The sequence below is a fragment of the Vigna unguiculata genome, chromosome 3 (assembly GCF_004118075.2).
Source record: "Vigna unguiculata cultivar IT97K-499-35 chromosome 3, ASM411807v1, whole genome shotgun sequence".
NCBI classification, from domain to species: domain Eukaryota; kingdom Viridiplantae; phylum Streptophyta; class Magnoliopsida; order Fabales; family Fabaceae; genus Vigna; species Vigna unguiculata.
Window position 1 is genome coordinate 17,954,020 of NC_040281.1, and position 12,614 is coordinate 17,966,633.

The 12,614-nt window shown below is 33.3% G+C and overlaps 2 protein-coding genes across 2 annotated transcripts; both read right to left on the reverse strand.

Moving 5' to 3' along the window:
• Positions 1-1,845: 1,845 nt before the first annotated feature.
• Positions 1,846-3,906, reverse strand: LOC114176591 (receptor-like protein kinase FERONIA). Its single transcript, XM_028061674.1, has one exon. It carries the CDS (start codon positions 3,482-3,484, stop codon positions 2,129-2,131), a length of 1,356 nt encoding a protein of 451 aa, XP_027917475.1. The 5' UTR covers positions 3,485-3,906; the 3' UTR covers positions 1,846-2,128.
• Positions 3,907-10,830: 6,924 nt separating this feature from the next.
• Positions 10,831-11,329, reverse strand: LOC114174973 (polcalcin Phl p 7-like). Its single transcript, XM_028059708.1, has one exon. It carries the CDS (start codon positions 11,175-11,177, stop codon positions 10,935-10,937), a length of 243 nt encoding a protein of 80 aa, XP_027915509.1. The 5' UTR covers positions 11,178-11,329; the 3' UTR covers positions 10,831-10,934.
• Between the last annotated feature and the right edge of the window lie 1,285 nt (positions 11,330-12,614).

Here is a 12,614-nt window from a genome sequence, read left to right on the forward strand (position 1 = left end):
TTCGTCTTTTCGCACAACCTTACATGCAGCTCTTATTTTTTATCACATAAAGTTGATGATAATGTTAAGAAAGCAAAAAGTATTTTCATTTGCATATGTAAAGTTCTAAGATTTGCATAAAAATCAACGTATGATGGCCCCAATTTCAACTTTGATCCTACTTTACCATTCAATTAAAAGCACATAACAGTCTTGGAATCTCCCTATTTTGCTCCTAAAGTCATGACCAAGGAAAGACGAGACACCTAACTTTTTTTATAATAGCATTCATTGCAAAATCTTTTTTTTTCTTTTTAAAGCACAAAGTTTCCTTTTTTTAAAGTTATCAATAGAATTTTTCATACACAAAAATTGAAGTACCAATGTCCCATTTCCAACTTCTAGGACACTTAACCTAAATTTGTTAAACATAAGAAAACTTGAAATCCATCTCCCAAATGCAAAAGAAATCCAACTGATTTCTATAAAATATGTATACAATATAAATATAAATATAAATATAAATTATAAAATTCGTATTTAACACTAATTATGTATTAATATTTATATTGATTATAAATTTTGATGTAGATGCTAGTAATGTAATAAGTGTGTCATATTTTATATAATATGTGTCACATATTGTGCAAGTTATCTTAAAGAACAGATGTAATATATGTGTTTGTACATGATCTGGGTGTAGCGACAACTGTGATCGTTGAGAAAAGCGAAAGTTAGAGGCACAATGTCAAAAGTGAAGGTGGTATTGTGGTGTGGACCCACAAAGTTTGGAAATGACCATGCGTCACTCGATTATTTGTGTACAAGTTGACCCCCATGGTATTGCATAATTGTGGAGTGGGCTATTAGGCAGTTAGTTTGTTGATGGTTAGCGTAAAAGAATAACACAAAAACCCATCATAATTAGATGGTGGTGGATAATAATGGTCAATCAAACAACACAAAATTTTTATAATAATTATTATAAAGAATTATCATTTTAAATAATTTAAGGCTAAATTTTAATAAAATAGTATCATATTAAAAAGATTTAGATTTAAAATATATTTATCACTTTATAAATATTAAAATATAAATTCAAATTGAGTTGAGTATTCATACAATTTTAACGCTGTATCTAAATCTGACCAAAATTATCCATTTTAACTAATATTATTTATCTGACATTATCTTCTTATCCGATCCAAGCTAATTATATACTCAAATTTGCTTCAGATTTCTTCGGTTTCAATTGAATAACTTCTCTTTTCTCAGCCCTATTGCGAGTGAGGGGTGACATGATGATGACAGCAAGCTCAAGGTGAAAAAGAAGTAAATGATTTGAGCAGGAGGAGAAAAGAAGCATAGAGCGCGAATAATGAGAGAAAAAAAGTACATGGACATGAGCTAAGTAGAAATGAAAATGGTGTACAAAATATTTTAAACACACATATATTCCATCTATAGGATTGTGAACTAATATATAAATTTATCTAATTATTTTCGAAAATAACACCGCGTTTTCATTCATAACGATTGAGTTTAAACTTATATAATTTATGGGTTAAGTATGTTTTTAGTCCCTGAACTTTGACTCAAAATTGGAATTCGTTCCTCGTTAGAACTTTGATAAATTTTGGTCCTTAAACTTTAGAAATGAATGAATATAGTCCTTTTAACCCAATTTTGTTAACTTTTTTTCAGGTTTCGAACGCATTTCTCAATAAATATTGAGTCGAGAATGTGTCAAACGGCATAAACAACTCTAATATTGACTGAAAAATGCATTCAAAACCTAAAAAATGATTAACAAAATTAGGTTAAAAGGACTATATTTATTTATTTTTAAAGTTTAGGAACCAAAATTTATCGAAGTTTCAACTAGGGACGAATTCCAATTTTGGACCAAAATTCAGAGACTAAAAACATACTTAACCCATAATTTATTGTTGTAAAATATAAATTTGTAACAACTGAGATTTCGATTTATACGAAAAATATATGATCCACTTAACTACTATTATGTAAATATTTACTAACTACAGTTCAGGAACATCTAGAGTTTGGCAGTAAATCCATACATTAAGCCAGTAGTTAGTATTTCTCCGTGATTTACAGGTTGGATACTAGCAGAGTTTGACGATACTAATTACCGTGGTCTTTGATTTCCATTTCCAAGGTCAGAGAACATGGCATGCACCAAAGCTTGTTCCTCCTCACTGCATGTCGTCGTAGCCTTACTGCTGGTAGAAGCAAATTTGTCGTCAAATTCGCCATGACGCTCCATTTCTGTCAACCCAATTTCCCGTTCACCTTGCTCGCAGCGGCGTTGCAAATTCAACGCATACTCCAACCCCTTCACCACCTCTCTCATCAGAGGCCGGTCCTTCCCATGATCATTCAAACAACTCAGAGCAATCTCCACGAATTTATTCAAACACTTGGGGCGCATGCTACCTTTCAAAACTGGATCCACCGTCTCATGAACATTCCCACCGTGAAAACACCGCTTCACCCACGCCACCAAAAACTCCTGCTCCTTCTCCACCCTGCTCGCTATAGGGGCTCTCCCACACAATGCCTCAAGCAAAATCACGCCGAAAGAGTACACGTCAGATTTCTGCGTCAACCAAAGACTCATATAGTACTCAGGATCCAAGTATCCCAAACTACCCTTCACGTCTGTTGTCACGTGAGACGCGTTCGGTCCCACCTTTGACAACCCGAAATCCGATACCTTCGCCACCCAATTCTCGTCAAGCAGGATGTTTGTGCTCTTCACGTCACGGTGGATTACGCTCTGCCGCCCCACGCCGGTGTGGAGGAATTCAAGCCCACGTGCGGCCTCCAGGCAGATCTTCAGCCGCCGCTCCCACAACAGCGCCTCGCCTGAGCCGTACAAGTGGTCTCGGAGGGTCCCACGCGCCATGAAATCGTAGACGAGGATCATTTCTCTGCCGTCGTTGCAGTACCCGATGAGCGAAACCAAGTGCACGTGGCGGAACCGCGAGAGCATCCTGATCTCGGTTTGGAACTCGTGTGCGCCCTGGTCCGAACCCGGTTTGAGCCGCTTGATGGCCACGGGCTTGTGACTCGTGTCGATGTGTCCCTTGTACACGTTCCCGAACCCTCCTCTGCCCACGATTAAACGCTCGTCGAAGTTGTTGGTGGCTGCTCTTATCTCCGCCAGAGAAAACTCGCGGCAGCGCGTGCTTGAAGACTCCGAGTTGCTATCTCTCTCGGATTTAACTCTTCTTACGCATCGGAAGATTATGAATCCGATGACGAACGACAATAGTAACAACGACGCAGCCAAAACAGAGGCTATTAATGGAAGTTTCATGCTTTTTGGGTATGATGGTTTGGGTGGTAGTGCTTTGAGTGACGTAGGAGGGTGTGAGGGTGTGGAAATCTTGTTCCTAACAACCTTGGTTCTGTGCTCTGGCTTCAAAGTGGAGCTTTCACTTGTACATTTGGTGAGTGCTTGATCGGGATCAGTTGGCATGACATGGCTTCGATGCCATTGATGAAGGCGTAAGCTTTGGGATGAGTGTTGGAGCTTGGTGTGAAGGTTATAATTAAGCTTCGTTTGGGTTCCACATTGATGTAGTATTCTTTTGTTGAGGTTCCTGCGGGATGGGTGTGGTGAAGGTTGTCTGCATGGAGTGAAGCGTTGAAGTTGGTTAGGAGAGTGTGGTTAGCTTTGAGTGAGAAAAGAGAGTAGTGAGGACGGAAACCAGGGTGTGAAGAAAGGTAGAAGTAAAGACGAAGAACCTTTGAGTGACATTGCTTTTTGTAAGTACTTCCATTTCACAATTGAAAAATGATAGAGGCACACTAAAGGTGGCGTACACCACCACTCCAACACCAACCGGTGCCAATTGGAAAAGGTTAAAAGTACACCATGTCTCAAAGTGCACTCCTACACAGGTTAAAAGTACACCATGTCATCAAGGTGGTGTAGGATTTTAATCTGAACCCCAATTGTACAATAAATGACTTCGAATCTTTAGAATTATAACCTTTAAGAAACTTGGAAAATTAGTAAAAAATGGATTAGAAAAAAAAGGTTGAAGTTTCAATCTGGTTAGTACCGTAGAAACATCAATATCTTCGGTTGTTGAACTCCAATTGATGTGATTAAAAAATGAGGTAAAAGTTCACTTTCTGAAATATAATTTTTGCTTAAAAATCAGTAATTGTTTTTTTTTCTTCTGAATTTGGGTTAAGAATGAAGAAAAGATGAATATGAAAAGGTGGAAGTCCTTTGATATAACTAAGAGTTCTTGAATCACTTAAGAACTTAGGAGAATCACTCTTACTAATAGATAGAAAAAAGATAATTTCTGAACAAAACTCAACTTGTCTTCATTGATAAAAGGGTTCAGCTTATATAGAAGTTTTAACCACTGGAATTACAAAAGACACATAAATTGCAATTACATCCCACTTAAAGTTATTAATGATCTCACTACTTAAAATGATCTCACTTTACAAATCAATGTAGGGCTCCAAGAAAGCACAACAACAACAACAAGAAGCAAGATGATGATCAATCAGCAAATGTAGCAACTGATGCAATTGAAGATGCACTATTATGTAGTTTAGATAGTTCTATTGACTTAGGTGTGTCATTTCATACTACACCTTCCTTATAACTATTATCTAACTATGTTTCAAGAAAGTTTGGGAAGGTCTACCTTATAGATGGAAAATATCTTGATATTATGGGAAAAGGTGATATTAACATTAGAACCTCTAATGGAAGTGTGTGGACTTTGAATAATGCCAAACATATTCTTGCCTAAAGAGAAACTTAATATCTACAGGGTAGTTGGATGATGAAGGACATTACACCACCTTTAAAGATGGACATTGGAAGGTAATGAAAGGTAGTCTTGTTGTTGCTCATGGAAATAAGCGAGGATCTTTTTACATGATTGCAGATGAGGATATGATATTAGTTGTAGAAGTTGGCAACAATTCATTTTTTTTTGCATCAGAGGCTTGGGCATATGAGTGAGAAAGGAATGAAGCTCATGGTCTCAAAAGGTAAAATACCTAACTTGAAGCATGTTGATGTTGGACCTTGCGAACATTGTATATTTGGAAAGCAGAAAATGGTTAGCTTCTCCAAAACAAGTAAGTCATCTAAACTTGAAAGACTAAAACTAGTGTGCATACAGATGTTTGAGGGCCAGCTCTAGTGAAATCCCTTGGAAGTTCACAATATTACTAACCTTCATTAATGACTCTACAAGAAAGGTATAATTTATTTTCTTAAAAATAAATCTGATGTGTTTCCTGTGTTTAAAAGGTGGAAAAAGGAGATTGAGACTCAAATAGGTTTAAAGGTTAAATGTTTGAAGTCTGATAATGGTGGAGAATATGACAGTAGTAATTTCAAGGAGTTTTGTTCAAAGAACGAGATCAAAATAATCAAGACGGTTTTAGGAACACTAGAACAAATGGTATGGTAGAAAGAATGAACAGAACCTTAAATGAGAAAGCTCGATGTATGAGAATCCAGCAAGGATTACCCAAGATATTTTGAGCAGACCCAATAAGCACAACAACCTATCTCATAAACAAAGGACCATCAATTCCTTTAGACTATCAATTACTTGAAGAAGTATGGTCTAGAAATGAAGTAAACTTTTCACATCTGAAAGCTTTTTGTTGTGCTTCATATATTATGTTAGACTCTAATAGCATAGATAAATTGGACCCTAAGGCAAAGCGATGTTATCTCATTGGTTATGGATTTGACATGTATGGCTACAAGCTTTGGGATGACAAAAACAAGAAAATTATTAGAAGTAGAAATGTTACTTTTAATGAAAACATGAATAAACAGCCAGAGCATGTATCATTAGAAGAAATTTCAGAAAGTGATGTAGTCAATAGAAGGAAGAATATAGAAGTAGAGTCGTTAAAGCTTGAGTCAAAGCTTGGGTCAGAACTTGAACAAATAGTACAGTCCGTAACTCCTGAAATACTGATTAGAAGATCTAGCAGAAAAATTGTAGCACCACAAAGGTATTCTCCTTTGCATTACTTGTTGTTAACTGATGTTGGTGAGCCAATGCATTTTGTTGAGACTATGCAGGGAGATGAATATATTAAGTGGGAGCTAGCAATGGAAGATGAGATAAAGTCTCTTCAGAAGAATAAAACATGATCTTTAACCAAGCTACTAAAAGGAAAGAAGGTTTTGCAAAATAGGTTGGTCTATCGGTTAAAAGAAGAACCAGATGGCAGCAAAAGATATAAGACTAGACTCGTAGTGGAAGGGTTCCAACAAAGACAGTGAATTGACTTCACAGAAATTTTCTCTCCTATTGTCAAGATGACTACCATCAAAGTTTTCTTAAGTATAGTAGTTGTAGAAAATCTTCATCTAGAGTAGTTAGATGTGAAAATTGCATTCCTACATGGGAATTTTGAGTAAGAAATCTTTATGGCACAACCAAAAGGTTTTGAAGTACAAGACAAAGAGAATCTTGTATGCAAGCTTCATAAAAGTTTGTATAGATTGAAACAAGCACCGAGATAATGGTACAAGAAGTTTAAAGAGTTTATGAGAAACTCAAGATTTCACATATGTGAAGAAGATCATTGTTGTTACGTGAAGGAATATGTTGACAACTATATCATTCTTGCTTTGTATGTGGACAACATGTTGATTGCTAGTGCTAATATGGCAGAAATTGACAAGTTGAAGAAATAATTGTCATAAAATTTTGAAATGAAGGATCTTGGTCCAGCAAAGCAAATGCTTGGTATGAGAATCTCCAATGATAGATTTGAAGGTATTCTGAACTTATCTCAAGAAAAATATATAGAAAAATTGCTTAGCAGGTTTAATGTTGGAAATGATAAAACCAGGAATACACTTTTGTGAACTCACTTAAAGTTCTAAAAAAGGAAAACTTCTCAAACAAAGGAAGAAGAAAGTCACATCTCTAAAGTGTCATATGCATCTATAGTAGGGAGCTTGATATATGTTATGGTTTGCACCAGACCTGACATAGCACATGTAGTGAGAGTTGTGAGCAGGTTTCTATTAAATCCTGGAAATGAGCATTGGGAAGGCGTGAAGTGGATATTGAGATATTTGAAGGGCACTTCAAAGATGCATTTGTCTTTTAGAAGAAGTAATCTCACTTTACAGGGGTTTTCTAATGCAAATTTGGGAGGTCATTTGGATGGTAGAAAGAGCACAACAGGTTACATTTTTACAATTGGTGGTACAACTATAAGTTGGAAGTCCAAACTTCAAGGAAGAGTCTCCCTCTCAACCACTGAAGTTGAGTATGTAGCTATCTCAGAAGCAGCAAAGGAGATGATATGGTTGAAGAATCTTTTAAAAGAATTAGGAAAATAGCAAAACGACTCTTCGTTACTCAATGACAGTCAAACTGCTATTTGTCTTGCTAAAAATCCAATTCTTCATTCCATATGCAAACACATTGAATTGAAGTATCATTTTATCATAAACTTGATAAATGATGGAGACTTATTTTTGTTGAAGATTCCAGGTGTAGAGAATCCAGCTGATATGTTGACCAAGACTGTCACAACAACTAAGTTAAGACTTTGCATTGCCTCAATTGGCCTTCAAGAAAATTGATGATGAAGGCACTACACTAGGTGATAATATAAATCAAACCCCAAGTGGGAGAATTATTAGTATTATGGTGCTTGATTTAGTCTCACGTTGCTTAGAATTGTGAAATGTGGTTCTCTATTTTGCTATATAAGAGATCCTTTGTAAAGTTTGATACACATCAAAATAAAAATACTTCCTAGTGTAGTCGTGGACGTAAGCATACACATTGTACGCCGAACCACATTAAATTCTTCGTGTCGTTTATTTTTCTCTCTTTTATTCTTTTCTTTGTTGCCTTGTTCCTAACAAGAAAAACATTCCAAAAATTGATGTTTGTTATCTTATAACAAAATTAAGTTTGTTATCTATGCACCACACGTAAATTTACGTATGTTATATGCATCAAACGTAAATGTATGTCTAATATCTTATCAGACCACAATTACATTTGACCTATGTCAAACGTAAAAAACCTAAAATATTTGGCGTGAAAAGCCTTTTTGTGTTAGTTTAACTTGTTTAGGCACTTATTTGAAATTATTTTACCCATTTTTTTTTTTTTGCAAAGAGTGATTATAATATGTTTCCACAAACACTCAATCATTGATTACCATTCTAAAATAAAGAAATTCAAAACTTTATAAAGACTATTGTTGAAGGCCAAGTGGTTGTCTAAGGTCATATGATCATTTAACCAACTTTATAATTGATTTAACAACATTTTTTCCCTCACTTAACCCACTTTTTTCTTATTCACAGATGTAAATGAAGAATAATTCATGTATGTTTCCACAAAATCCCAATCAATGGTGAGCATTCAAATTTAAAGAATGCTAAGCAGTTGTTTAAGGTAATATGGTCCTTTAACTAAATCTATAACAAGTTTAATCACTTATTTGAATTTATTTAACCCACTTTTTGTTGTCAAAGACTAAATCAAGAGAAATTATATTCAAAAATAAAGAAATTCAAATCTCTATAAAGACTATTGTGGAAAACCAAGTAGTTGTACAAGGTCATGTAATTGATTTAACCACATTTTCATACTCACTTAACCCATTACTATTTTCTCAAATGTAAATGAAGAATAATTAAAGTATGTTTACAGAAACTTTTAATCAATGGTAAGCATTCAAATTTAAAGACATTGATAGGTTTATAAACATTGTTATTGAAGGTCAAGTGGTCGTCTAAAGCAATATGATCATTTAACCTATTATATGACATGTTTAACCACTTATTTGAATTGATTTAGCCACTTGTTAACAGAGTCTAAGTCAAGAGTAACTATAGTGTGCTTCCACAAACACTCAATCATTGGTTACAATTTTAAAATAAAGAAATTTAAATTTTTATAAAGACTATTGATGAAAGCCAAGTGGTTTAAGGTCATATGATCATTTGACCAATTTTATAATTGATTAAACCACATTTTTGCACTCACTTAACTCATTTTTTTTCTTTCTAAAAGTAAATGAAGAATTATTAAAGTATATTTCTAGGAACTATCGATGAGTGGTTAATATAACCAATGTTGTTTTAGTAGGCAAAGAGATATGAAGGCATATTGCAGAAATTGTGAATGAGTTATCAATCTTTAAAGAATATGAAATTGAATGTTTTATAAACACCTTGTGAGGTAACCTAACCAATTAACCAATTGTGTAACTTATATAACCATTTCTTTTATCTAATATAACAAACTTTCTTTTAGTAGAATGTTTGTATAGAGAAATGAAGGACTATTCCAAAAATTGTTCTTTATCTTATATAACAAACTTTTTTTGGTAGAATGTTTGTATGAAGAAATGAAGGATTATTCCAGAAATTGTGAATGAGTCATCAACATTAAACGAATATGGAATTGAATGCTTCATAAACATTATCCGATGTAACTTAACCAATTGTGTAGCCTATATAACCACTTTTTTGGTCTAATATAATCAACTTTTTTTTTGGTAGAATGTTTGCAAACAAAATGAAGTCTTGTTCTAGAAATTGTGATTTGAGATTTGCATTCAAGATGAAGACTCTCCCTCAACCTCGCCAAACCCATTGGGAAAGGACGATCTCGCAGATAACGGTGGGATTCACCTACACGATGTTGACAATGTCTCTCACAATCTCCTCCAAACCTTTCTTCTCACTTTCCAACCTTTTTTTAGCAGACTGTGAATGAAATAGTATTTATGCACAAAGTCTGTATCACTAGCGTGAATGAAAAGTGTTTTATATACATTATTATTTCAAAATAAAAAATTATATGAAGTGTTTAAATAAAAATGTGTGACTTTCATACATTCTCTTTTTTTCATAAAAAAGAAGAATCATAAAGTAAAGTATTTATTGCTTTTCAACTCGAAAGATTATCGAGATGGACTTACTTCAACTTAAAAAAAAGGTTGAATATGTTTTTAGTCCTTCAACTTGTAGTGAAAATTGGAATTAGTTCCTCTTGGAAACCTTGAACCATTTTAGTCTCTCATATTTAGAAATGCATGAATTTACTTTAAATCAAATTTTTTTAAGTTTATTTGACGTTTCAAATGTGTTTTTCAGCTTTGAAGAGAAAATATGTCAAACGGTATAAACAAACTAAAATACTATAATGAAATGTGTTTGAAACGTTAAATATAAACTTAATAAAATTTGGTTAAAATGATTAAATTCACGCATTTACAGAGTTGAAGGACTAAATTGGTTCAAGATTTTCAAAAGAAACTAATTCTAATTTTCATTAAAAGTTGAAAGATCAAAATCATATTTAAAAAAAGAAAAATAATGAAGAAGTTGGAGTGGTGGATCATGATGGAACTTGAGGGAGACTTCCCTCGCATACCAAGTTCTTAAATAAAACTTGAAAAAAAAAATACTACTTTTGTTTTAAATAAGTTTCACCTTGTCATATCATTACTCGGTTTCGTGTGAAATTTTATGTTCTGAAAACATATTCATATTAAAAAAAATTACTTTTACTTTTAGACTTGGATCAAGCGTTATAATTTAAAATTACCGCTACGTTATACTATATCCTCGAATGAAAGCATTTTATAATATACATGTCTCAAATTTAAAGCTAGGGAGATGCTAAAATGACATAGAAAAGCGATTTTTATGAAAAATAAGAACAACAAAATGAAAAAGATGAAAAAGATTAAAGTTTTTCAAAACATCGTTAACATCAAGATGATAAAATGATCATGTTACACCATATGAACCAAAATACTTTACAACATATATGTCTCAAATAGAAAGCTATTAATTAATTGGAGATGCTAAAAGGATAAATAGAAAAGTGATTTTACAAAAGAACAGGAATCGAAGAAATGAAAAGACAAAAAGATCAGAGTTTCTGCAAAACTTCGTTCATCAAGTTAGGGTTTGCATCACGAAATTGAATCAACTCTTCCAACGTGATGGAACCGTCACCATCTGTATCAATCTCTTCCATTCGACGTTCAACTTCTTCCTGTGAGGTTAATCCCAACACTTTGAGAGCCTCTGCAAACTCCGTCAACGAGATCTTGCCGTCGCCGTTCACATCAAACCGCTTGAAAACGCGTGCACATTCATCTTGATCACCCATGCTTTTTTCTTCTTCGCGATGACCAGAGAAACTAAATCTCTCTCATGTGAATAAACAATAATGTTGAAATGAGACGAGGGGTAGATATATTTAACAAATTAAAAAACGAAAGGTGCCTCTGTCTACAAACTCGCTCTTCTTGTTTTGCTACATCATCGGATCACCACATGCACCCAAAAAGAAAAAGCTTTTCTCCATTTATTTTATAGCAACCAATTTTGTGTCATCATATTCATGTATGAGTTTAACCTTCATGTGTGTGGAGAATGTAAAAGAATAAAAAAATTATGATTCATTTTAAGATGCGCAATTAAATTTATTGCATATTAACAGAAACACAGACTGTTTATATGTCCACATTTGTTAGGGAAATAAAATTGTAATAAAATTATGTACTCTAAAATGCATTTTGCAACGTTAAAGATAAAATTATTAGAAAATTATGTATTGTTTATATCGAAAATCGTCAAGTAGCTTATGAGGTGGATACAAAAACTTGTAATAGTTGGGTCTTTGGTTCAAAGCGATTTTAGCCTGACATATGAGCACATTTGGTAGGAAGATAAAATTGTAAGAAAATTGTGTACTTTAAAATGCATTTTGCATCGTCAAAGATAAACATCAATCAGCCGCACGCGGCACGCCGTCTCTAACTAATTATGTTATAAGTTTTTTATGTGACTAATAATTTTTAATTTAAAAAATACTTCCTAACTTAGTTAATAATGATTAATTATTTTTAATAAATTTCTTGGAGTGTAAATTCATTTTCGTTTTCTTTTGCTTCTCCTCCCTTTTCCTTCTACTTCAAATGTTGCACCTTAGCAATATTGCTCATGAAGTTTAACCTTGCTTTCTTTGTTTCACGGACTCTTTTCTATGGCGCTTCCTTCACTAACTGAGGGCACCGGTTGGAATTGAGAATGCAATAGTGTGAGAACGTAAGTTTGGGAAATAGAGTATAGGAAAATAAAGGGTTTAGAAAAGACTATCGTACTTGTACAAATATTTTTTTTATAAAATTTGACAAAATTTGTTTTTTAACACGTAAAGTGTCATTTTATAATATACCTAATAAGTGGTGGAGATTTTTAGCTCTTGAAAATCTTAATATCAGATAATCCAATGATATCTGATGGCTAAGAAAAGTTGAGATTTTTTGTTTTCTCAATTAACTTTAAAGGATAATTGATGATGAAAACACTACGTGGTGATTTAAATCAAACTAAATGAAAAATTATTAGAATTGTCAAATTTGATTTTCATCTTTCTTGTATATATCATTGAGGTATATTATATTGTATATTACTGTATAAATAACATATTTAAAACTTTTAAATAAATCAAATATTTTCTAATATAGTCTTAAATGTATATATCCACATTATATATATCAAACTATTTTAAGTTCTTGTATCATTTCTTTATTCTCTCAAA